Source organism: Hyla sarda, chromosome 2 (assembly GCF_029499605.1).
Source record: "Hyla sarda isolate aHylSar1 chromosome 2, aHylSar1.hap1, whole genome shotgun sequence".
Classification (NCBI taxonomy): domain Eukaryota; kingdom Metazoa; phylum Chordata; class Amphibia; order Anura; family Hylidae; genus Hyla; species Hyla sarda.
The window spans coordinates 437224293-437249723 of NC_079190.1; the positions used below are offsets into that span (position 1 = coordinate 437224293).

Genomic DNA, 25431 nt, shown 5'->3' on the forward strand with positions numbered 1-25431 from the left:
CAGACACCTTTTACATATTTGTATTAGTCTGTGTTACGCTGTGTTTTCCTATTCTATGAGAAAGATTAGAGGAAGGTAGCAGAATACTTTTAAGGTGAATGTTTATTATTTATTTTGTAATTTCTTATTCTAAATGGGTAAAAGTTTTGTGCCATTATTTCGTAAATGTGTACTTTTTATATGATATGTCCTAGAGACATGTCAAAAGTTTTGATCAATCTAGGTCTGGGTGTTTAGACCTCTACTGTTCACTAGAACCAGTGGGGAGAAGCATTACCTTAGTCCGTTCTCTCCCTGCTCAATCCATGTGGCATTAAAGGGGTACTCCTGCCCTTAGACATCTTATCCCCTATACAAAGGATAGGGGATAAGATGCCTGATCGCGGGTGTCCCGCCATTGTGGACCCCAGTGATCTTGCACCCCAGTTAAAATCAGTCCCCGGAACATGTTCACTCCGGGTCTGATTACCGGCAACCACGGGGCATGCCCTCTCCCATAGGCTTGCATTTAGGGGCTGAGCATGACGTCACACGGGGGCGGAGGCGTGACGTCACACGCTGCCGGCCCCGTGGTCACCGGTAATCAGACCCGGAGTGAATATGCTGCGGGGACTGATTTTAACTGGGGTGCTGCGTGCAAGATCACGGGGGTCCCCAACAGCGGGACCCCCGCGGTCAGGCATCTTATCCCCTATCCTTTGGATAGGGGATAAGATGTCTAAGCGCAGGAGTACCCCTTTAAAGGAGTTGTCCAGTATTGAAAAACGTATCCCCTATCCTAAGAATAGGGGATAAGTTTCAGATCATGGGGGTCCAACCGCTGGGACCCCCCGCAATCTCCCGTATGGAGCCCTGGCTCTCCAACCAGATAGCACGTGTTAACCACAGCACAAAGCGGCGGCCGACATGTCCCCTCTGTACAGGGCTATGGGAGAGCCGGAGATTGCCGAAGGCAGCGCTCCGGCCCTCCCATAGAGTTGTATTGAGGGGGCGTGTCGGCCGCCACTTCTTGCGGTGGTTGACATTCCCCCTTCCCGCTGACTGCCAGGGCCCCATATGGGGGGTCCGACCACTGGGACCCCCCGCGATCTTAAGATGATCCCCTATCCTTGGGATAGGGGATAAATTTTTCAGTACTGGAGACCTCCTTTAAATGGTTATTTCATAGTAAGTCTATAGAGCTGTCCTCTGCAGATGGACGGGGAAAGAAGCACTCAGTCGTATACTTCTCCCCACTGGTTCTAGTGATCAGTGGGGACCTGAACACCCAGACAACAAACAATCAGAACTTTTAAGTGACAGATGCACTTTAAAATAACTTTATAGCTGCCATATATCCAAATCCCCTACACATCTAGGTTGTCTCATTTAACCATTTTCAAAATGTGGCTGCAGGAGTGATCAGCTGATCGCCCTGATTCCTTTAAACAGAAACCACAGCCAGCTTTGTGACACATGTAGTCATTTAGATGAATTTATGTCCATGTAATTCAAGAAAGGCTTGAGTCTGCCAAAACAGGAGCCACTAGTTGTTGTGATTGGATGGGTCCACCCCTCTATTATGCCCATAAATAAAGATAACATGTTGGCATCCCAAAGCCATTAAAACATCAATAATATATAAATCCAAAATTGTTAACTTTTCTGTGATTCCTCTACGTGAATGCAAACAAACATTTTTTCAGACACTTACTTTGAAAAATTAAATTTTGGAAATCGTACAGAATTTTTAATAAAGACTGTAAAGTTCTCGGCTTTTCCCAGCAGTGGTATTCTAATGGATAGAAAAAACATATGCTATGAGCATGTAAAATCAGCCATATAGTCTAATAACATACACAGATTCCTAAAAGCTTTCAATGCTTGTAAGATATCCCTTATGTAGTAGGCTAAAGGCTCCAAGGGAATCCTCAAACATCTGATGTCAGCTCAGGAAGTGCACACTTCACTCCCTGGCTCGGAACTCGTTCCAACTCACTGCAGGAGATGGGCCTCAGATATATGTATATTGTGAATCATTTTGCATTGCAATAAGGCTATAGAACAAACTGGGGTTCTTATCATACCATCTGATTAAATAGTGTCTTCCATTCCACCAGGGTTAGATGACCACATCGGGATGGACCCTACACTATAGATATGCCTCTCCTGGGCCAGAACTAAGCCTACAAATTCTGAGCATGTAAGATCCAGCTATTCTCTGCTAATCCCCACAAGGACATCGCATGTTTTGGGCAATTTTTTTTTTTTGTATTTTGTATTTTCGTCCTCCCCTTTTAAGAGCTATAACTCTTATATTTTTCCATCCACAGACCCATATGAGGGCTTAATTTTTTACTAGTATACATTTTCATAAGTCAACTTTATTTTTTTAGTAAAATCGTTTTGTCCTTTTTTTTTTGTCTATCGGGCAGTTTAAAGGCTCAGCACTGAGGTATTCAGGAGGCCTCCAGCTGCCATGGGATTCGATTGCCTAACCCCAAAACAACCCCCGTCGAAATACCAGCCCCCCCACACACACAATCACACTGCAAGGGTGCAGATCGGATCGATAACAGGTGCTGTGCCTGTCAAAAACTTCTTAAATGCTGTGGGATTTGCTAGGTTTATAACTGACATCTGCATGATCGCAGCCATCAATGACCGGCTATAATGCAAGTGCAGGAGGCAGCGCCGTACATGTATGCCACATTTCCCCAAGGGGTTCAAATCACCAAAGGGAATAGGTGGAGTGCACGACCAAGATGGAAGCAGTAAAGAGGTGTGTGGATACTTATAGGCATGTAAACTCCATTAGAAAAAATAAGAAAACCAGTTCTTCTTCAGTAGGAAGGGAACTTACTCTCAGGTGCCACCGATTGGTGGTAACATCCTTGCAAGTCAACACTTGACCCTTTTGGGTATGTTTATACTGAGGGAATTCTGCAACGAATTTTGTCACTGAATTTTTTCAGTGGAACCATGGCACCTGGAGTAGGCATTCATTTTGCATAGAATTTACTGCCGAAATGAATTCCTTAAAGGAGTATTCCTCTTCTTTTTACATATCAACTGGCTCCAGAAAGTTAAACAGATTTGTAAATTATAGATGAGTGGTTCGGCACTGCTAACTTCTGAACCTGAAAGCGGGTGGACACTAAGTCGCTGTAGCGGAGTGGGGATACAGTGGTGCTAGGACTTACGTAGAATATACCATCAGTGCATGAGAAGATAAAGAAAAGTCGGCACTCACCGGGTTTCCAATTCAGCAGATTTTATTGCACGTTACTCACAGCCGTAGTACAATTCTCGGGGAGATGACGGATGGTACAAGGGGGGTACCACAGAAAGGCGACACCTGTGTTTCGCACTTAGTAGTGCTTCAACGGGCCTAACTCTTTACCGGAACATGTCATCTTCTTATACAGGTGAGTTTAGTAATTGGACCTATCACCATCTAACACACCTTGTGACGTTAAAAGAAGGTGAGGAGGTTGCTTAGTTAAGCTTGTTCCTACTTAGATCTAGCTCATTGTTCAGACTGTCAAGACTAGTATCGTAAAAAACATACTTAGAAGCAAACTGAGATATCAACTTTATCATTAAGCCCTAAGACTCCCGTTGCGTCAGTAGCAATTATCCATTGTGTCTCTCTTCTAAGAAGGTTTTTATCTGATCTTAGCCCCGGTCGTGCAGCTACTTTTTCTATTCCTGCAAACCTTAATGATTCGTGACTTCCTCCATGGGCTTCTACTACATGGGAAATAAATCTGGGGGCTCCCTTTTTGGTGCGTAGAGAGTAGAAGTGCTCTCTAATTCTTGCGCACATTTGTCTGATTGTTTTTCCTATATAGTAGAAGCCACATGGGCAAAATATGACATAGACCACGTTTTTTGTCTTACACGTAATAAGTTCGCTAACCGTATGGGTGATTGGACCTATTCTGAATGTTTGCAAGCCAAGATTATATTTACAAAAATTACAATTTTTACATTGAAAATTCCCTGTTGGTACATGACTAGTTAACCAGTCTATTTTACTCTTTTTTTCTTTGTCTTTTTGTGTATTATGTGCACGTTTCAATACTTTGTTTTCGTTTTCCTATCGGAGATTAATGGTTTCTTTCCTGCCATTTCTTTAAGGTCTTCATCTGTCTCAAGTATATACCAATTCCTCCTAATTGCTCTCTCTATCATTTTATTTACCGGTGAATTCTGAAATGTGAACATGAACCTATTCAAGGGCGCGTTTTTATATTTTTTTTCTGCATAATTCTTCTCTATTTTTCTCATCTGCTTTTTGTCTCCCTTTCTTAATTAGATCTACTGGGTAGTTACGTTCTATTAGTCTTCTTTCTAACTCGGTTGCCTGTTTTTGATATGTTGAATCTTGAGTGTTATTTCTTTTTAAACGTAAAAACTGTCCGTATGGAATACCATTTTTAACTGCTTGTGTATGGGAACTTTGATAGTGAAGTATCGTGTTCTTTGCCACTTCTTTCCTGTAACCTTCACTTATTAGTTTCCCTTCTTTCACTAACAATTTAATATCTAGGAATTCTAGCGTATCTCCGCCATATTGGTGTGTAAACTCCATATTATAACCCTTAGCATCATTAAGGTAATCTACGAACTGATAAAATTGGTTTTTAGTTCCTGACCATATTAACAAAATATCGTCCACAAATCGGACATAAGTTCTTATATATTTTATGAATGGATTAGCAGTAGTATATACTATGTTATTCTCAAAATTAGCTAGATACAGATTAGCGTATGTACAGGACACCGGTGTCCCCATCGGGGTCCCGGTGTCCTGTCTATACCACCTGCCTTCATATACAAAAGTACTGTTCTGTAGGACGAATTTGAGGGCGTCTTGTACAAATTTAATATATTGTTTGGAGTTCTCAGTTCTTTTCAAAATTTCGGTCACTGCCTGCACCCCCGTATCGTGGGGGATACGGGCGTACAGGCTAGTGACATCAATGGAACATAAACTCCAACCTTCTTCCCATGGTAAGTCATTCACTATAGATAATAGGTGACTAGTGTCCTTAATGTACGCTGGAATTGTGGGCAAAATAGGGCGGAGCAAAAAATCTATATACTGAGACAAATGCTCAGTCACTGAGCCGATCACCGCGACAATTGGTCGCCCAGGGGGTCGGCTCAGTGACTTGTGCACTTTTGGTAAATGATACCATTTTGCGGGGCACGGACAATCAGGAGTTAACTTATCAGCGGTTTTCTTCGAGATAATGCCTTCAAACACAGATTTACTCAAAAAACCTTTCAGGTTCTCTAATATCTTGTTAGTCGGATCACTCAAGAGGGGAGTATATGTGGTATGGTCTGTCAATTGCCTTTCGGCTTCTTCATTATATTGTGTCTTAGAGACCACCACTACACTCCCTCCTTTATCCGCTCTAACTATAACGATATCACTTCGTTTCTTCAATTCGGTTAGAGCTTCTTGTTCCTTAACAGGTAAATTATTAACTATTAGAGGATATAAGACAGATTTCACATCTTTTTGAACTGCTTTTTGGAATAGGTCGAAACACCCACCCGGTGCCACTGGGGGTGAGAATGTCGACCTCTTCCCTTTATTAAACCTATAGGTTAAGTTGTCTGGACTCGGTACATCACTCAATGTCCCAAACTCTGTGACCATCATTTCGATACATTTCTTTTCGTGATCGGAGAATTCCGTGGGTATAAGTCCCAGATTGTCAGTCCTCAAGGGTAATTCTCCTGGGTATAAATCGGACTCGATTGATGGTCTGTTAGCATAATATTTCTTAAGATTAATGCTCCTAATTGCCCGTTCCAGGTCTATTTCGAACGTTGTGGGATTGAAGTCTTCTGATAGTCCGAAATTCAGTCCTCTTGATAGTAGTGAGATGGTACTGTTATCCAATTCATGTTCAGTTAAGTTGTTTACGTTACTAGTAGTAACTGTTGCTAGATCATCTATGGGTTCACTTTTCTTTTCTTTTGTTCCTTTATAACTTTTTCTCCTTGAACGTCGCGTATGGGCTTTTCTAAAGGGATATTAATTGCAGATGGATTACAGACTTGTTCAGACTTCTGTTCGTTATAGAGTGCTGTAGCGGTTTTAGGAAATTTACGGTTGGTTTTCTTCCTGTATCCATAGGATTCAGTATTATAACTTTTGGTATGCCAATTGAAGACTTTATTATTTTCGTAATCTTGCTTATCTCGTAGATATTTCTCTCTTTTATTACTTTTTGTCTCTTCTTGTAGTGTCTTCAATTTCGGTTCTATTTTAGAAAAAAACGCACTTGCTACTTCGTTCTCCACTCTTTTTCTATATACACTCTTAGCTTTATTTAGATCTTTAGAAATACGGTCATATTCCATTCGGTTGCGGGTTAATATTAAATGTAACAACTTTAAAGCGTGCTCGTTGTGTGCTTTAGTCCACATATCCATAAACACGCTGTCATCTTGATATTGTGCTGGGGTCTTCATGGACCTAAGTCCTCTAGGGACTCGTTCGCATTGAGCATATGCTTGTAATGAATTGACAGTCCAGTATACTGCGATTTCTTTTTCTGACAGGGACATTATTCTGTTTTCTAGCGTCTTGACGCTGATGAGCTCTAGATCTTCGGTGGATTCACATTCCAAAAAGTACCCCCCTGCGTCGTCTCTCCCTGGCTGGAGTGCAAGTAGGAGCTGATCCGCATGACTTGCTTGGTCCATTTCCACATTTTGTGGCGTGGGGTCAGACATTGTTCAGCGTGCTCAGAACACAAAAGTAACGAAGAAATACTGTAGCATATAGATGAGTAGTTCGGCACTGCTAACTTCTGAACCTGAAAGCGGGTGGACACTAAGTCGCTGTAGCGGAGTGGGGATACGGTGGTGCTCGGACTCACGTAGAATATACCATCAGTGCATGAGAAGATAAAGAAAAGTCGTCACTCACCGGGTTTCCAATTCAGCAGATTTTATTGCACGTTACTCACAGCACGTTACTCACATTTTTTTTCTAAAATAGAACCGAAATTGAAGACACTACAAGAAGAGACAAAAAGTAATAAAAGAGAGAAATATCTACGAGATAAGCAAGATTACGAAAATAATAAAGTCTTCAATTGGCATACCAAAAGTTATAATACTGAATCCTATGGATACAGGAAGAAAACCAACCGTAAATTTCCAAAAACCGCTACAGCACTCTATAACGAACAGAAGTCTGAACAAGTCTGTAATCCATCTGCAATTAATATCCCTTTAGAAAAGCCCATACGCGACGTTCAAGGAGAAAAAGTTATAAAGGAACAAAAGAAAAGAAAAGTGAACCCATAGATGACCTAGCAACAGTTACTACTAGTAATGTAATCAACTTAACTGAACATGAATTGGATAACAGTACCATCTCACTACTATCAAGAGGACTGAATTTCGGACTATCAGAAGACTTCAATCCCACAACGTTCGAAATAGACCTGGAACGGGCAATTAGGAACATTAATCTTAAGAAATGTTATGCTAACAGACCATCAATTGAGTCCGATTTATACCCAGGAGAATTACCCTTGAGGACTGACAATCTGGGACTTATACCCACGGAATTCTCCGATCACGAAAAGAAATGTATCGAAATGATGGTCACAGAGTTTGGGACATTGAGTGATGTACCGAGTCCAGACAACTTAACCTATAGGTTTAATAAAGGGAAGAGGTCGACATTCTCACCCCCAGTGGCACCGGGTGGGTGTGTCGACCTATTCCAAAAAGCAGTTCAAAAAGATGTGAAATCTGTCTTATATCCTCTAATAGTTAATAATTTACCTGTTAAGGAACAAGAAGCTCTAACCGAATTGAAGAAACGAAGTGATATCGTTATAGTTAGAGCGGATAAAGGAGGGAGTGTAGTGGTGGTCTCTAAGACACAATATAATGAAGAAGGCGAAAGGCAATTGTCAGACCATACCACATACACTCCCCTCTTGAGTGATCCGACTAACAAGATATTAGAGAACCTGAAAGGTTTTTTGAGTAAATCTGTGTTTGAAGGCATTATCTCGAAGAAAACCGCTGATAAGTTAACTCCTGATTGTCCGTGCCCCGCAAAATGGTATCATTTACCAAAAGTGCACAAGTCACTGAGCCGACCCCCTGGGCGACCAATTGTCGCGGGGATCGGCTCAGTGACTGAGCATTTGTCTCCGTATATAGATTTTTTGCTCCGCCCTATTTTGCCCACAATTCCAGCGTACATTAAGGACACTAGTCACCTATTATCTATAGTGAATGACTTACCATGGGAAGAAGGTTGGAGTTTATGTTCCATTGATGTCACTAGCCTGCACACCCGTATCCCCCACGATACGGGGGTGCAGGCAGTGACCGAAATTTTGAAAAGAACTGAGAACTCCAAACAATATATTAAATTTGTACAAGACGCCCTCAAATTCGTCCTACAGAACAGTACTTTTGTATATGAAGGCAGGTGGTATAGACAGGACACCGGTGTCCTGTACATACGCTAATCTGTATCTAGCTAATTTTGAGAATAACATAGTATATACTACTGCTAATCCATTCATATAATATATAAGAACTTATGTCCGATTTGTTGATGATATTTTGTTAATATGGTCAGGAACTAAAAACCAATTTTATCAGTTCGTAGATTACCTTAATGATGCTAAGGGTTATAATATGGAGTTTGCACACCAATATGGCGGAGATACGCTAGAATTCCTAGATATTAAATTGTTAGTGAAAGAAGGGAAACTAATAAGTGAAGGTTACAGGAAAAAAGTGGCAAAGAACACGATACTTCACTATCAAAGTTCCCATACACAAGCAGTTAAAAATGGTATTCCATACGGACAGTTTTTACGTTTAAAAAGAAATAGCACTCAATAATAATAATAACGCTTTATTTATTGTTGTCCTTAGTGGGATTTGAACCCAAGTCCCCAGCACTGCAAGGCAGCAGTGCTAACCACTGAGCCACCATGCTGCCCCTGGACAGAGATGTCGGCAGAGAGCACTATGCTCGTGATGTCATCAGTGTTCCAAAAAGAAAGGAATTTCCTCTGTAGCATTCAGCAGCTAATAAGTACTGGAAGGATTAAGATTTTTTAATAGAAATAATTTACAAATATGTTTAACTTTCTGGCACCAGTTGATTTAAAAGAAAAAAGGGTTTCACCGGAGTACCCCTTTAAATTCTAGGTCCCATTAACTAGTGGGCTTTTCCAGGGGGCTTCCTCCAAAGAATGAACATGTTCATTCTTTCAATGACTATAAAATTCTGTGTCAGTAGTTCCACTATGATTCCTAGCAGATGGAAATTATGAGCAAAATGTCCATAGTGTGGACAAGCCCTTGAAGAGTCTTGAAAAATGACTGTAGAATCTATTAGCCAAACCAGAATCTGTCTCAGAAACAAGTGTGTGGAGAGAATAGAAAGCTGTTGTCAGTACAGAGCAGGGTACTCTCTGGTTATCACAGAGTCCTTTTTCCTGGGACCGAGGAAATAAAGTTTCCCTTATGTAGAGTTCAAAGACCAAGGGCTCTATGTGCTAGCCAGGCATCACCCCACCCTCCACTGACAAAGGTAAGAACCCCAACACAGCAGCAAATATTCCTACTATAAATCTTTCTCTATACAGCACACAGAAATAAGTGATATCCATTGTTAGTACCATGACATTTACTCAGTTTTGACCATAAAAATTGATCCAACAGAAATGTTCCTTAAAGGGGTACCCCCCTAGACATCCTATCCCCTTTCCAAAACGCTCCATGCCTGATGACTAGCTATGCGGCGCCGGAGGCTTGTGATGTCACGGCCACGCCCCCCATGGGACATCATAGACTTGCATTGAGGGGGCGTGGTGTGACGTCACAAGCCTCTGGCGCCGTAAACGAACTCCGGGTGCTGCAGGGAGATCGCAGGGGTCCAGCGGTGGGACCCCCATGATCAGACATCTTATAAGATGTCTAGGGGCGGAGTACCCCTTTAAGTGGTAGGCACCCTTCTCATAACTAATGCATGATCTTACTTTGGCTTTTGTCTCTTCTCTAGTGGACACCAAGCAAATATTTCACACATTCCTGTTGTGTTTACAGCACCCGTCTTCAAGCAACGTCCAGTCTTGACCCCTGAAATAAGAATTTGACTAATTCAAAGGGCTTCAGTAATTTTCGGACCTGTTCGTATCTGTTTAAAGGCCCTCTTGACAATAATGGGGTCTATCGGGTTTCTGGCACAGTGTCCGGCATTTTATTTCACAAAATAACTTTGCATGCTCCACTTTTATTGTTGATAGAATCTGCAAGTTCCATCACAAATGTGAACACTGCTTTACTTCATGAAAAATACCATATACAGCCTTTACCAATAAAAGGAAAAAAAGATATAGGAAAAAAAATGCTATAAAAGGAAACGGTCATCATAAAGATTCTGTTTAATCTATCAGCAGTATGTTATGGGACAAATAAAGCTATGCAGATTGATGTATAATTTTATTGGAACATAACATTTTCTGCTCATTCTGGGCTGAGTAGTCCAGTGGGCGGTTCTAATGAGTGACTGACCGACCAGTATCTCTACGTGCACGCTGTTACAGAGATAGCTGTCAATCACTCAGCAGGACCACTGATTGGACTTCTAAGCCCAGAATAAGCACAGCTTTACATAAAGAAAAAATGAATGCAAGTTAAACTGAATATTTTTGATAGGTTCCCTTTAATTTATAAGTCCTTAACCCCTTAAGGACTTAGCCCTTTTTCACCTTAAGGACTCGGCCATTTTTTGCAAATCTGACCACTGTCACTTTAAACATTAATAACTCTGGGATGCTTTTAGTTATCATTCTGATTCCGAGATTGTTTTTTCGTGACATATTGTACTTTAACTTAGTGGTAAAATTTTTTGGTAACTTGCATCCTTTCTTGGTGAAAAATCCCAAAATTTGATGAAAAATTTTGCATTTTTCTAACTTTGAAGCTCTCTGCTTGTAAGGAAAATGGATATTCAAAATAATTTTTTTTTATTCACATATACAATATGTCTACTTTATATTTGCATCATAAAATTGATGAGTTTTTACTTTTGGAAGACACCAGAGGGCTTCAAAGTTCCGCAGCAATTTTCCAATTTTTCACAAAATTTTGAAACTCGCTTTTTTTCAGGGACCAGTTCAGGTTTGAAGTGGATTTGAAGGGTCTTCATATTAGAAATACCCCATAAATGACCCCATTATAAAAACTGCACCCCCGAAAGTATTCAAAATGACATTCAGTAAGCGTTTTAACCCTTTACGGGTTTCACAGGAATAGCAGCAAAGTGAAGGAGAAAATTCACAATCTTCATTTTTTACACTCGCATGTTCTTGTAGACCCAATTTTTGAATTTTTGCAAGGGGTAAAAAGGAGAAAATTTTTACTTGTATTTGAAACCCAATTTCTCTGGAGTAAGCACATACTTCATATGTCTATGTAAAGTGTTCGGCGGGCGCAGTAGAGGGCTCAGAAGGGAAGGAGCGTCAAATGGTTTTTGGGGGGCATGTCGCCTTTAGGAAGCCCCTATGGTGCCAGAACAGCAAAAACCCCCACATGGCATACCATTTTGGAAACTAGACCCCTCGGGGAACGTAACAAGGGGTAATGTGAACCTTAATACCCCACAGGTGATTCACGACTTTTGCATATGTAAAAAAAAAAAAAAATGTTTTTTATCTAAAATGCTTGGTTTCCCTAAAGTTTTACATTTTTAAAAAGGGTAATAGCAGAAAATACCCCCCAATATTTGAAGCCCAATTTCTCCCGATTCAGAAAACACCCCATATGGGGGTGAAAAGTGCTCTGCTGGCGCACTACAGGTCTCAGAAGAGAAGGAGTCACATTTGGCTTTTTGAAAGCAAATTTTGCTCTGGGGGCATGCCGCATTTAGGAAGCCCCTATGGTGCCAGGACCGCAAAAAAAACCACATGGCATACCATTTTGGAAACTAGACCCCTCAGGGAACGTAACAAGGGGTAAAGTGAACCTTAATACCCCACAGGTGTTTCACAACTTTTGCATATGTAAAAAAAAATAACAAAATTTACCTAAAATGCTTCGTTTCCCAAAAAATTTACATTTATACAAAGGGTTAAAGCAGAAAATACCCCCCAAAATTTGAAGCCAAATTTCTCCCGATTCAGAAAACACCCCATATGGGGGTGAAAAGTGCTCTGCTGGCGCACTACGGGTCTCAGAAGAGAAGGAGTCACATTTGGCTTTTTGAAAGCAAATTTTGCTCTGGGGGCATGCCGCATTTAGGAAGCCCCTATGGTGCCAGGACCGCAAAAAAAGCCCACATGGCATACCATTTTGGAAACTAGAGCCCTCGGGGAATGTAACAAGGGGTTAAGTGAACCTTAATACCCCACAGGCGTTTCACGACTATTGCATATATAAAAAAAATAAAAATTTTTTACCTAAAATGCTTCTTTTCCCAAAAACTTTACATTTTTAAAAAGGGTAAAAGCAGAAAATACCCCCCAAAATTTGAAGCCCAATTTCTCCCGAGTACGGCGATACCCCATATGTGACCCTTAACTGTTGCCTTGAAATAAGACAGGGCTCCAAAGTGAGAGCGCCATGCGCATTTGAGGCCTAAATTAGGGATTGCATAGGGGTGGACATAGGGGTATTCTACGCCAGTGATTCCCAAACAGGGTGCCTTCAGCTGTTGCAAAACTCCCAGCATGCCTGGACAGTCAACGGCTGTCCGACAATACTGGGAGTTGTTGTTTTGCAACAGCTGGAGACTCCGTTTTGGAAACCGTGGCGTACCAGACGTTTTTCATTTTTATTGGGGAGGGGAGGGGGGCTGTGTAGGGGTATGTGTATATGTAGTGTTTTTTTACTTTTTATTTTATTTTTTGTGGTAGTGTAGTGTAGTGTTTTTAGGGTAGAGTCGCACGGGCGGGGGTTCACAGTAGTTTCTCGCTGGCAGTTTGAGCTGTTGCAGAAAATTTGCTGCAGCTCAAACTTGCAGCCCGATACTTACTGTAAGCCTCCGCCCATGTGAGTGTACCCTGTACGTTCACATTGGGGGGGACATCCAGCTGTTGCAAAACTACAACTCCCAGCATGCGCTGACAGACTGTACATGCTGAGAGTTTTAGTTTTGCAACAGCTGTAGCCACACTGGTTATGTATCACGGAATTTGTGACCTTACTCAGTGTTTCAAAACCAGTGTGCCTCCAGCTGTTGCAAAACTACAACTCCCAGCATGTACGGTGCATGGTGTAAGGTGACTGCTGGGAGTTGTAGTTTGCAACAGCTGGAGGCACACCGGTCGTGAAACACTGAGTTAGGTAAAAAAAAAACCTCTAAGTTTCACAACCAGTGTGCCCTCAGCTGTTGCAAAACTACAACTCTCAGCAGTCACCGACAGCCAACGGGCATGCTGGGAGTTGTAGTTATGCAACCAGCAGATGCACCACTACAACTCCCAGCATGCACTTTAGCTGTTTGTGCAAGCTGGGAGTTGTAGTTATACAACAGCTGAAGGTACACTTTTCCATAGAAAAAATGTGCCTCCAGCTGTTGCAAAACCATAAGTCCCAGCATGCCCATAAGGGAATGCTGGGAGTTGTGGTGGTCTGCCTCCTGCTGTTGCATAACTACAGCTCCCAGCATGCCCTTTTTGCATGCTGGGAGCTGTTGCTAAGCAACAGCAGGAGGCTGTAACTCACCTCCTGCTGCTTCATCACAGGACTGTCCCTCGCTGCCGGCGTCGCTTCTGGGGCCCCGATCCCAACATTGACGCCGGGGATCGGGGTCCCAAGCACCCGGAGTCGTCTTCCCGCACCCGCTCACGCCCTCCGGAAGAGGGGCGGAGCGGGTGCGGGAGTGACACCCGCAGCAGGCGCCCTGATTGGTCGGCCGGTAATCCGGCCGACGAATCAGGGCGATCGTGAGGTGGCACCAGTGCCACCTCACCCCTGCAGGCTCTGGCTGTTCGGGGCCGTCAGAGACGGCCCCGAACAGCCAGTAATTCCGGGTCACCGGGTCACTGGAGACCCGATTGACCCGGAATCGCCGCAGATCGCTGGACTGAATTGTCCAGCGATCTGCGGCGATCGCCGACATGGGGGGGCATAATGACCCCCCTGGGCGATATGCCGGGATGCCTGCTGAACGATTTCAGCAGGCATCCGGCTCCGGTCCCCAACCGGCTAGCGGTGGGGGCCGGAATTCCCACGGGTGTATGGATACGCCCTGCGTCCTTAAGGACTCGGGATGCAGGGCGTATCCATACGCCCTGTGTCCTTAAGAGGTTAAAGGGGTATTCCCATGGAAAACTTTTTATTTATTTATTTATTTATTTTTTTAAATCAACTGGTGCCAGAAAGTTAAACAGATTTGTAAATTACTTCTGTTAAAAAATATTAATCCTTCCAGTATTTTTTAGGGGCTGTATACTACAGAGGAAATGTTTTTCTTTTTGGATTTCTCTTCTGTCACAACCACAATGCTCTCTGCTGACCTCTGCTGTCCATTTTAGGAATTGACCAGAGCAGGAGAAAATCCCCATAGCAAACATATGCTGCTCTGGACAGAGATGTCAGCAGAGAGCACTGTGGTCGGGACAGAAGAGAAATCCAAAAAGAAAAACATTACCTCTGTAGTATACAGCCCCTAAAACGTACTGGAAGGATTAAGATTTTTTTTTTTTATAGAAGTCATTTACTAATCTGTTTAACTTTCTGGCACCAGTTGATTAAAAAAAAAAAAAAAAAGTTTTCCATGGGAGTACCCCTTTAAGTTGTGCCCTTATAATGAATTACTTGCCACTTTAGGGAGCCGGGCAAACATCATTAAAGTAAGCAATGTTTTTTTTAGTGCACAAGCAGACAACATAGCTACATTAAATGTCTGTCTTTCTTATAGAAGTAGGTGATTTTCTGTTATCAACTATAGCTGATAACCAGACTCTTCTGAATACTCTGATACTTTTGTTATCTATAAAAGGGGTCTTGTGGAACAGATACCCTCCTAACAGCCCACAAGAAGGCATGGTCCTTCCAAACCATATAAAATCTAGTCCTGGAAGTACCTACCTGCCTATGGCCACCAGGTAGTCTACGTACCCCTCATATTGATCCCCTTACACAAAACTGTTTCAATATAAAATGTTATGCAGTATATGCCCTGGTTGTATGCCCAACAGTTGTGCACCTTGTTGTCCTGTATGGTGTAAAGGGTTGTTGGACTGCTGTGGGAAGCAGAACTGCTTAACCCTGTCTCTGGGCACTTTGAAAACATGGATTCCTGGGTGTCAGCTTGTTGTAGGAAGTACTAAGCTTTAGTTTGCTTCCACACATAACCCAACACTGGCATGGTGGTGAGCATTGCGGCATAAGTGTTGTGCAAAGATACTTTAGCCAGAGGCAGAGTAGTGCAGCGTGGTGCAGTGGAGCCCTTGTGAAATATTGGTGGACCAGAGGGAAAACCAGTGGTGCTTCATGTGCAGGCTCAATTGTTGTCGCTGAGAGAGAGGTTGGTGAGCAGTGGGAGAGAAAGGGTCAGTAAAGGCTGTGAAAGGGCAAGCCCAAAATTAATGATCAGCGGACAGTGGTAGGGCAGTCTGTGAAAGGTAGTGACATGGTGTCCCATGGAGGTGCAAGGCAAATCCATACTGAATGATTGGTGCCACCTTGTTGAAACAAATGTATGGACCCCAGCAGGCACTCAGTAAATCCCTATTCAGTCATGGTATGGTGGTATTGTTCTGTTCTGCTTTGGTATTGTTATTCAGTCACGGTATGGTGGTATTGTTCTGTTCTCGTATGGTGTTGTTATTCAGTCACAGTATGGTGGTATTGTTCTGTTCTGCTTTGGTGTTGTTATTCAGTCACAGTATGGTGGTATTGTTCTGTTCTGCTTTGGTGTTGTTATTCAGTCACAGTATGGTGGTATTCTGTTCTGCTTTGGTGTTGTTATTCAGTCACAGTATGGTGGTATTCTGTTCTGCTTTGGTGTTGTTATTCAGTCACAGTATGGTGGTATTGTTCTGTTCTGCTTTGGTGTTGTTATTCAGTCACAGTATGGTGGTATTCTGTTCTGCTTTGGTGTTGTTATTCAGTCACAGTATGGTGGTATTCTGTTCTGCTTTGGTGTTGTTATTCAGTCAAGGTATGGTGGAATTGTTCTGTTCTGCTTTGGTGTTGTTATTTAGTCACGGTATGGTGGTATTGTTCTGTTCTGCTTTGGCTTTATTTAGTCTCGGTATGGTGGTGTTCTGTTCTGCTTTGGCGTTATTCAGTCACGGTATGGTGGTATTGTTCTGTTCTGCTTTGGTGTTGTTATTTAGTCATGGTATGGTGGTGTTCTGTTCTGCTTTGGCGTTATTCAGTCACGGTATGGTGGTATTGTTCTGTTCTGCTTTGGTGTTGTTATTTAGTCACGGTATGGTGGTATTGTTCTGTTCTGCTTTGGCGTTATTTAGTCACGGTATGGTGGTGTTGTTCTTTTCTGCTATGGTGTTGTTATTCAGTCACAGTATATCGGTATTGTTCTGTTCTGGTATAGCGTTGTTATTCAATCACGGTATGGGGGTATTGTTTACAAATGTTAGAACACATGTTTGCAGATGCTGGGCGGCAGCAAAATAAGGTTTTGCATAGTGCGGCAAAAATTCTTGCACCAGCCCTGCCGCAACCACCCCCCCCACCCTCCTTTTGGGGCCCCACTTTTAATTTTGCCCAGGGCCACACTAAGCCTAAAACCGGCCCTGCATAAGGTGTTCATGCACATGACCCACACACTTAAGTGCTGTAGTCTTTTTTTTTTACTGTTGTTTCTGACCTTTCCCAGCATTCTATGGGGCCAGAGACAATATGTAATAAGTCACATGGTCTCCAGGGGGCATGGCTATGCTTCAGTGGGTGGGTGGTTAGCATTACTTCTGTAAATCCCTTCCACCCTGCTATCCACCTAGCCACTGCAGCATAGCCAAGCCCCTTGGAGTCTATGTGACTTATATGTGACTTAAGACATATAGGCCCAGATTTACCAAACTGTGTAAGAGAATAAATGGAGGGATTTTCCCACAGCAGCCAACCACAGCTCAGCTTTCACTTTACCAGAGCTCGTTAGCTGAGCTGTGATTGGTTGCTGTGGGAAAATCACTAAATTTTTTTCTCTCACACAGTTTGATAAATCTGGGCCAATGCCATTGTCTCTGACCACATGGAATGCTGGGAAAGGTCAGAGAGAACAGTAAAATAAAAAGACTCGCACAACAACACTTCTGGGTGTGGGACCCGTACATGAAAACGGGACAAAGCGGTGCACGGAGGTAATAGAAGCATATGACACAGTATTATAACTTGGCATCATGGGCTCAAAGGCTGAATACAGAAAAAAGACTGGAATACCCCCTTTAATTTCAAGAAGCAATTATTGGGCAGAAACTCCATAAAAATTTTAGTGTGGCTTCTGGTTTTACGTTTCATATTATTTATCTGTGAACTACAATAAAACATGTAAAAATTATTTTAAAAAGTCAAAATGATGACTCTATGATTTTATAGGTTGATGTATATGGTAACTATTTCCCACTGGTTTGAGTTATATTTAGACTAAATGGTTCTGATATGGAATCTCTGGATCCCTTCTCCGCAAGCTATACTTTATTTTGTCACATTCTCTGGCTTCCTGAATTAATGAAGACAATTTCCTCTGCAAATTGATGGCTTTTCTACTTTTAGTAAAGTAATTTGTGCAATGAACAAGAGACACTGCCAGTACATTAGTAAATGTGATCGCTTTATACCATTGCCAGCAATGACCGGTTCACCCTCAGGACAGTCACTGTTTTTCAAACACACGGCATCAGGAATTCCAAAACTCTGTAGGGGAAAAAATAAAAAATATTTTTTTGCAGTTATTTTTTAGGGATTTTAAGAAATTTACATAAACATTTCACAATATTAAAGGAGAACTCCAGAATAGAAAAATTGTCCTCCATACTGCCGGCAGTAAAAAAAATAAAAGGATATATACCTTCCTTTGCTCCCCCCGGTGCCTTCGGTAACCCACTCCACTGCCGGTGGTCGGCACTCAGCCAATCACAGTTCGCAGCGAAGTCCCAACTCGGCCGGCGATAGGCTGAGCGGCAGTGTGACGTTTTCGGCCCCGGCAGCAGGTGACGGGGCCGAAAATGTCACACTGCCGCTCAGCCTATTGCCAGCCGAGTCGGGACTTTGCTGCAGCCGGTGATTGGCTGAGTGCATTATGACTCACTGAACACCGGCAACCAGGAAGAGGATCGGGGCGGAGACCAGAGTGGGCTACCGGAGGCACCAGGGGAGCGAAGGAAGGTATATATCTTTTTATTTTTTTACTGCCGGCAGTATGGAGTACAATTTTTCTATTCTGGAGTTCTCCTTTAAGCCCTTGAAGGGGTACTCCACTGCTCAGCGTTTGGAACAAACAGTTCCGAATGCTGGAGCCGGGAGCTCGTGACATCATAGCCCTGTGCCCTCATGACGTCACGCTCCGCCCCCTCAATGCAAGTCTAAGTGTGATGATAGGAGGGGCGGCACTATGACGTCACAAGCTCCCGGGACCGGCTCCAGCTCCCGGGATCGGCTCCAGCGTTCGGAACAGTTTGTTCCAAACGCTGGGCAGTGAAGTACCCCTTTAAATGGGCACTGTCATGAAAAAAATAACTTTTCATATGTTGTGGAGACACATCAAAGTTTTATGGCAAGGAAGTGACGCCTGCATTCTGCTACAAGAGCAGAGCGCTCACGTGCCCGCAGGTTCTCATGTCACTAGGACACAAGAGTAAATAAATTAGAAATATTATCAGATGGGCGGACATAGTGCTGCAAAAAGAAGAGACAGAGTAACTCGACAAGACCGCTCCTCGCCTCCATCGTGCACAGAAGCATTTAGCAACAGAGAAACAAGGGGCCATAGCTTTGTAACTACAGGACCAATTAATGTAAGTGATACCTCGTTTTAATGCTGTTCACTCTCACTATAACCCAGTGTATTTATTTGGTTTAGTGCAGCTGAATGGGCTCTCAGTTTCCCTTTAAAGGGGTACTCCGCTCCTAGAGATGTAATCCCTCATCCAAAGAGTCTCCGGGCCTAGGGATTCCATGTTCGTGATGTCATGTCTATTAATGGAGTCATTACGCCTCCTCTCATAGACATGAATACATGGGGCATGGCGGCTGTGGTCGCCAGTCATCCAGAACGGAGCAGAGTTCGCTCCATGCACTGGATGACTGGGGTGCCATGGCGGAGATGACCCTCATGATCAGATATGTTATGTGGCAGAGTACCCCTTTAAGGACTAATTTTCTCCTTGAGGACACAGGAAATTTAAATTTTTTTGTTTTTTTCTCCTCGCCTTTTAAGAACCATAACTCTTTTATTATTCCATCTACAGACCCATATGAGACTTGTTTTTGCACAATCAATTGTACTTTGTAATGACACTTTAAATTTTACCATAAAATGGATGGTGCATGTAACAAAAAAACATTATTTAGGCTAGGTTTCCACACAGGTTGCTTTTTGGCATTTTTTTTTTAACTGCCGCTGCAGTTCTTGAGCCAAAGTCAGAAGTAGAATCAAAAGGAATGGAAAATATAAAGGAAGGACTTACACTTCTCCTTCCTACTGGATCCACATCTGAATTTGGCTCAAAAACTGCAGTGGCTGTATTCCTAAAAAATGCCAGAAAAAAAACCTGTGTGGAAACCTAGAAGGAAAATTGGAAAGAAAACCACAATTTTGAAAATTTGGGGGGTTACTTTTTTACGCAGTACAGTTTACCGTAAAACTGATGTGTTTTCTTTATTCTGAGGGTCAATACGAATAAAATGATACCCATGTTTATATGCTACATTTACTATTATTGTACTAATTAATTTAAAAAAGTATACGGTACTTTTTTAACAAAAGAAGTGTGTTAAAAATGTTCCCATAATGATATCCCTATAACGTTCTCATTTTGCGAACACGGGGCTGTACAAGGGCTCATTTTTTTGCACCGTGATCTTTAATTTTTATTGGTTCCACTTTTGCACATATGTGACTTTTTGATCACTTTTTATTCCTTTTTTTCTGGGAGGTGATGTGACCGAAAATCAGCAATTTTGTTCTTTGGTATTTTTTTTACGTTCACAACGTTCACAATGCGGGATCATTAACATTATATTTAAATAGTTTCCATATTTCCCCATGAGGTCATACTGAATATGTCTGATTATACAGATTTATCTATTTATTTCTAAAAAAAAAAATTTTTTACATTTTTGTATTTGTAAAATGTGAAAATAGAGGGATTACATTTATTGGAGATTTTCACTTTTATTAAAATCTTTTTTTTTTTTTTTTACATTTTTAAAGTTAAAGGTGTATTCCAGTAAAAAACATTTTTTTCATATCAACTTGCTCCAGAAAGTTAAACAGATTTGAAAATTACTTCTATTCAAGACCCCTTAACAGGTCATGTTTTCTGGATTCCCTTAGTCAGGTGATATTATTATGGCCAGTGAATCAGGCATCACCACAGTTACATCACCTGTGAAATACTAAGGAAATCCTAAAACATGACCTGTTGGAAGGTCCTGAGGACTGCGCTTTAGAAACACACAATTGTTAATTGCGATCTACATCTATGGTCTTCCACAAGGCAGACCATAGCAGAAGATAGGAAGAGGGGCCCTGGAGGATGGTCAGGAGACCTCAGGCTGCCATTTTACTCATCAGGACCCCGTGATTGGGCTGTAGATGATCCGATGATTTTCTATATGTCCCCATAGTACTTTAGGTTCCATGATCAGTATTGATCTCGGCCTCTGAAGGGTCAATGATGGGCTTCAGCGTGATCACTGATCTCTGCCATTAATGACTGGTTCCTGGCTGCTAATAGCTCCTGTGCTTGCCTTATAGTTAGGATGCAAAGGGGAGGGGTTGCATCCCTCAGCACTTAAGAGACTTAAAGGGGTACTCCACCCCTAGACATCTTATCCCCTATCCAAAGGATAGGGGATAAGATGTTAGATCGCCGCGGTCCGGCTGCTGAGGACCCCCGGGATTGCCGCTGCGGCACCCTGCTGTCATTACTGCACAAAGCGAGTTCGCTCTGTGCGTAATGACGGGCAATACAGGGGCCGGAGCAGTGTGATGTCATGGCTTCGCCCCTCGTGACATCACGACCCGCCCCCTTAATACAAGTCTATGTGCACACCTGTGGTCTGATTGTATTGAAAAGTTGATAGGGGCGTGGCGACCGCCACGCCCCCTTCCCATAGACTCGTATTGAGGGGGGCGGGCCGTGATGTCACGAGGGGCAGAGCCGTGACGTAACGATGCTCCGGCCCCTGTACTGCCCGTCATTACGTGCAGAGCGAACTCGCTCTGTGCAGTAATGACAGCGGGGTGCAGCAGCGGCAATCCCGGGGGTCCCCAGCAGTGGGACCACGGCGATCTGACATCTTATCCCCTATCCTTTGGATAGGGGATAAGATGTCTAGGGGCGGAGTACCCCTTTGAGAATGCCTCTTTGACACTTGGAACCAGAGAATAAAAGCATTTCTCTATGTTATGGAAGCACAGACAGATATGCACGGTACTATGGGGGAGATTTATCATTGCTTTTAGAGCATTTTTTTTCTATGTTTAGGCGCAGTTCAGGTGCAAGCAGCATATTTAGGGACTTTTATGCGTCTTTTGATATAGACAGTTTTACTCTTTGTGCCTACTCGTAGAACTTTTTCTTTCTGACCACGTGCTGTGGTCACGTATTTATAATTTGCGACTTTTGTCATAAGTCACTATTTTGTGTGCAAAGGTACTTTTTTAGGCGCAAAGCTACACCCCCTACCAGTGGGCGTGAGGATCACTTCTACCTTCCGCAATTCAACCTTTAACCTCTTGTGGACGACAGCGTCCCACTCCCCTTCTATGACACGTGCTCAGTAGCTGAGTGCAGGTCATAGCTGGGTGGTCCTGGCGGCTATCTGCCACCAAGACCCATCTCTAATGCCAGACGTCACCGATCATGGTGATGCCCGGCTTTAACCCATTTGACACTGCAATCAAATTTGATTGTAGCGTCTAAAATGCAAGTAAAAATGTCCAGGCAGCTCTGTGAAAGTAAGTAAAAACACCTAACCTGACAAATTCAGGACCCAGGAAAGTGTCTACATCCCTCCCTCAGAAGTGTCTAGGAAAAGTGTATGTGGTAGAGCTTTTCCCACCACAGCAGAGCTGCGCAAAATTCATCATCCTGCTGCATCTTCTTGATAAATAAGATGCCTGCTAGTCAAACCCCACCAATCAAATATAGTGGGAAAATAGCTCTATTGTAGACATTCTTTGATAAATCTGGGCCTATGTGTCCCCTCGTCTTAACAGCTATTTAACAGTGTCAGGTGTTTAAAATAGGGATCGACCGATTATCGGTATGGCCGATATTATCGGCCGATAATCCCAATTTTGGGCATTATCGGTATTACCTTGCCGATAAGCCGATAATGCCCCGCCCCCCGCACCGCCCCCACCACAACCGCCCCCCCCCGACCCGCCGCACCGCGACCGCCCCCCCGACCCACCGCACCGCGTCGCACCCCCTACCGTAGTGCTGGGCGGTATACCGGAATGGATTTTTGCCCACACCGCTATACCGGTCGGGCCCCTCCCCCACCCTCCGAGTCAATAAAAAAAAATTAAATCGGGCCATCCATCGTTCCTGTAGTGTCTGGGGGCGTTCCGGGTGGAGGGTGAACCGGTCCGGGCTGTCCTTCTTCTCCCATGGTCTTCTTCTCCACTCCGGGCAGGCTCTGGCCTAGTACGCTGCATAGACGCCGCTACGCCGTGACGTCAGGTGCGTCGCTGCGCACGGGCGTCACTGCGCAGCGGCGTCTATGCAGCGTACTAGGCCGGAGCCCGCCCGGAGTGGAGAAGATGACCGCCGGAGAAGAAGGACAGCCCGGACCGGTTAACCCTCCACCCGGAACGCCCCCGGACACTACAGGAACGATGGATGGCCCGGACCACCCTGACAGGTAGGGGGAGAGAAGCGGGTGGTGGCGGCGGCGGCCTATGGCACCGCAAAAGCCACTGCAGTGCATTGATTTAAAGCACCCGCTCTGCAGCGGTGTCGAGGGGGGATAAATAGCCGATAACTTATACCGGAATATCCGTATAAGTTATCGGCTATCGGCCCTAACCTCCACCGATTATCGGTATCGGCTCTAAAAAAACGATATCGGTCGATCCCTAGTTTAAAACGTGAATTGCATCTAAGATAATTCCTTTAAGTCACAGGGACCCTTGTTTATCACCCAATATATTTAATAAGAATGCATAGAAGTTGCTTGCCGTTTTTTCCCCTTACTATTAAAAGAGGTTTATGGGCACTTTACATTGATGGCCTATCCATAGTATAGTCCATTAAAGCGTTACTATCATGTCACTCCAGTGACTTCCTGGGAAATCTGGTAGCCCCAGACTTGCCACAAAATGTACATGATCAGACGTTTTGCTGTGAAAGTCTTTTGCCGAAAGTCCAATAGATGACAATAAAATATTGATGGTCATTTACTTAAATCTATTTTTATTTTCCTTACCTCACGACACTTTTCTTGTCTCTGATTAGGGGTGACGATTAAATTGGTTACTACAAAAAACACATTCTCACCCTGAAAAAAAGAACAAAGAAAAATAAAAAATTATATACATATATATATATATATATATATATATATATATATATATAAATATAACATATAAATCATTTTATTGAAAAAGGGTTCTACCAACCTGAGGAGGTATTACATAATCCACCACATCCCATAATCTGGGCCCGAGTTCGGTGGTGTTTGTATAGGCGACTCCCTTTAACTTTGTTATGACGGAGCTTTGTATGGATGTGTCTGTGTCTTGATAACCTTTTTTAACCACAAACACCCACCTGCCCAATAAAACAAAGACAAGTATAAATGATCATCAAACAAAGAAAAATGATCATCCTTTTATCTTAAAATGACATAAGGACATATAAGTAAAAAAAAAAGCTAAAATGTTGTTTTCTGGTTTTACAGAATATGCTTTACATTTGGGAACTGTATTTATTATATTTATTTACCTGCAGTCGCCCTCACCCTATTGTTCTCAAGTCCTAAATTACATAAAATTAGCCATGCAATTTAGACTAAGCCAAACTGTCTGCTGCTGGGATTGGCTGACCATCTAAGGTGTATGGCGGCATCCCATTGGGCATATTTGATTTTTGCCTCTGATCCTTTTGTGCTGTGCAGGATAAGCTAGCACCAGAGCTGTCGGCAGCTTACCTCTCCCCTCACCATCATGTTCGGCCATGTCAAACAACCATATGTATGGGCAGGTCGGGAGAGATAATTGTTGGCCAAATGATTATGTGTGTGGGAAGGTCATGAGAGAATGGCCGACAGTTAATAAAAATGTATGGCCGCCTTAAAGGGGTACTCTGGCGCTTAGACATCTTATCCCCTATCCAAAGGATAGGGTATAAGATGCCTGATCGCGGGGGTCCTGCCGCCTTGACGTCACAATGCTAAGGCCCCTTGAATGACAGTAATCAAACCCGGAGCCAACATGCTCTGAGGACTGATTTTAACGGGGTGCGGCGTGCAAGATCACTGGGGTCCCCAGAGGCAGGACCCCCGCGATCAGGCATCTTATACCTTATCTTTTGGATAGGAGATAAGATGTCTAAGCACCAGAGTACCCCTTTAAGATTTTGATGACGTGTGAGCCATGGTACTAGTTAGGCTTTAATTATGACTTCTGCAACAAGCTAATATCTTGAGGCACCTATGAGATGAATGTCATCTGTTGCTCAGCTACATTTCTGGCTATATTCACATAGCGTATTTCTCAGAAGGGAAAAAATATGTTCTACAATACGTGACAGAAATTCAGCATGTTGCCTCATATTCTGTATCATGTTTTAACATTTTGGACTGAATTTTTAATTACAATCATGGGAGTTGATTTTTCCCATTCAACGGGGCTCATCGGCATCCTACATCGCCATTGCATATACTGCGACTTAGTGACATATCAATTATATTCCTGTGTTTTGTAAACAATAAACACCACAATTCCCAATGGGATCTACTCCACATATTCCCAGTACGAACAATAAGTGCACATTGCTTATGTTTTTCAACACATATTTTTTTAGTCTAATACACATCACAATACAAGACTGAAAATAATTGTTCTTAGCTTAGCCTAAGAATTAAGCAAAAAATCATGTTGTAGAAATGGTTGGTCGCACAGCTGCATATATTCACAATGCTTCATCAGAGACATTACTTTACTATGATTTCATAATCCTTATGTAACATCGCTAACATGTCCACAACAACTTTACATGTCATTTATTG

General features: G+C 42.9%; 1 protein-coding gene across 1 annotated transcript in view; it reads right to left on the reverse strand.

The window, feature by feature from the left end:
- The window catches only part of P2RX5 (purinergic receptor P2X 5), a 90987-nt gene that overhangs the window by 10685 nt on the left and 54871 nt on the right, over positions 1-25431 (reverse strand). The window contains exons 2-6 of the mRNA XM_056560840.1: positions 23822-23972; positions 23629-23700; positions 17808-17883; positions 10035-10134; positions 1694-1774 (exon numbers count right to left, since the gene is read on the reverse strand). Coding sequence (XP_056416815.1) covers positions 1694-1774; positions 10035-10134; positions 17808-17883; positions 23629-23700; positions 23822-23972 — 480 coding nt within the window. The remainder of the gene's footprint in view (positions 1-1693; positions 1775-10034; positions 10135-17807; positions 17884-23628; positions 23701-23821; positions 23973-25431) is intronic.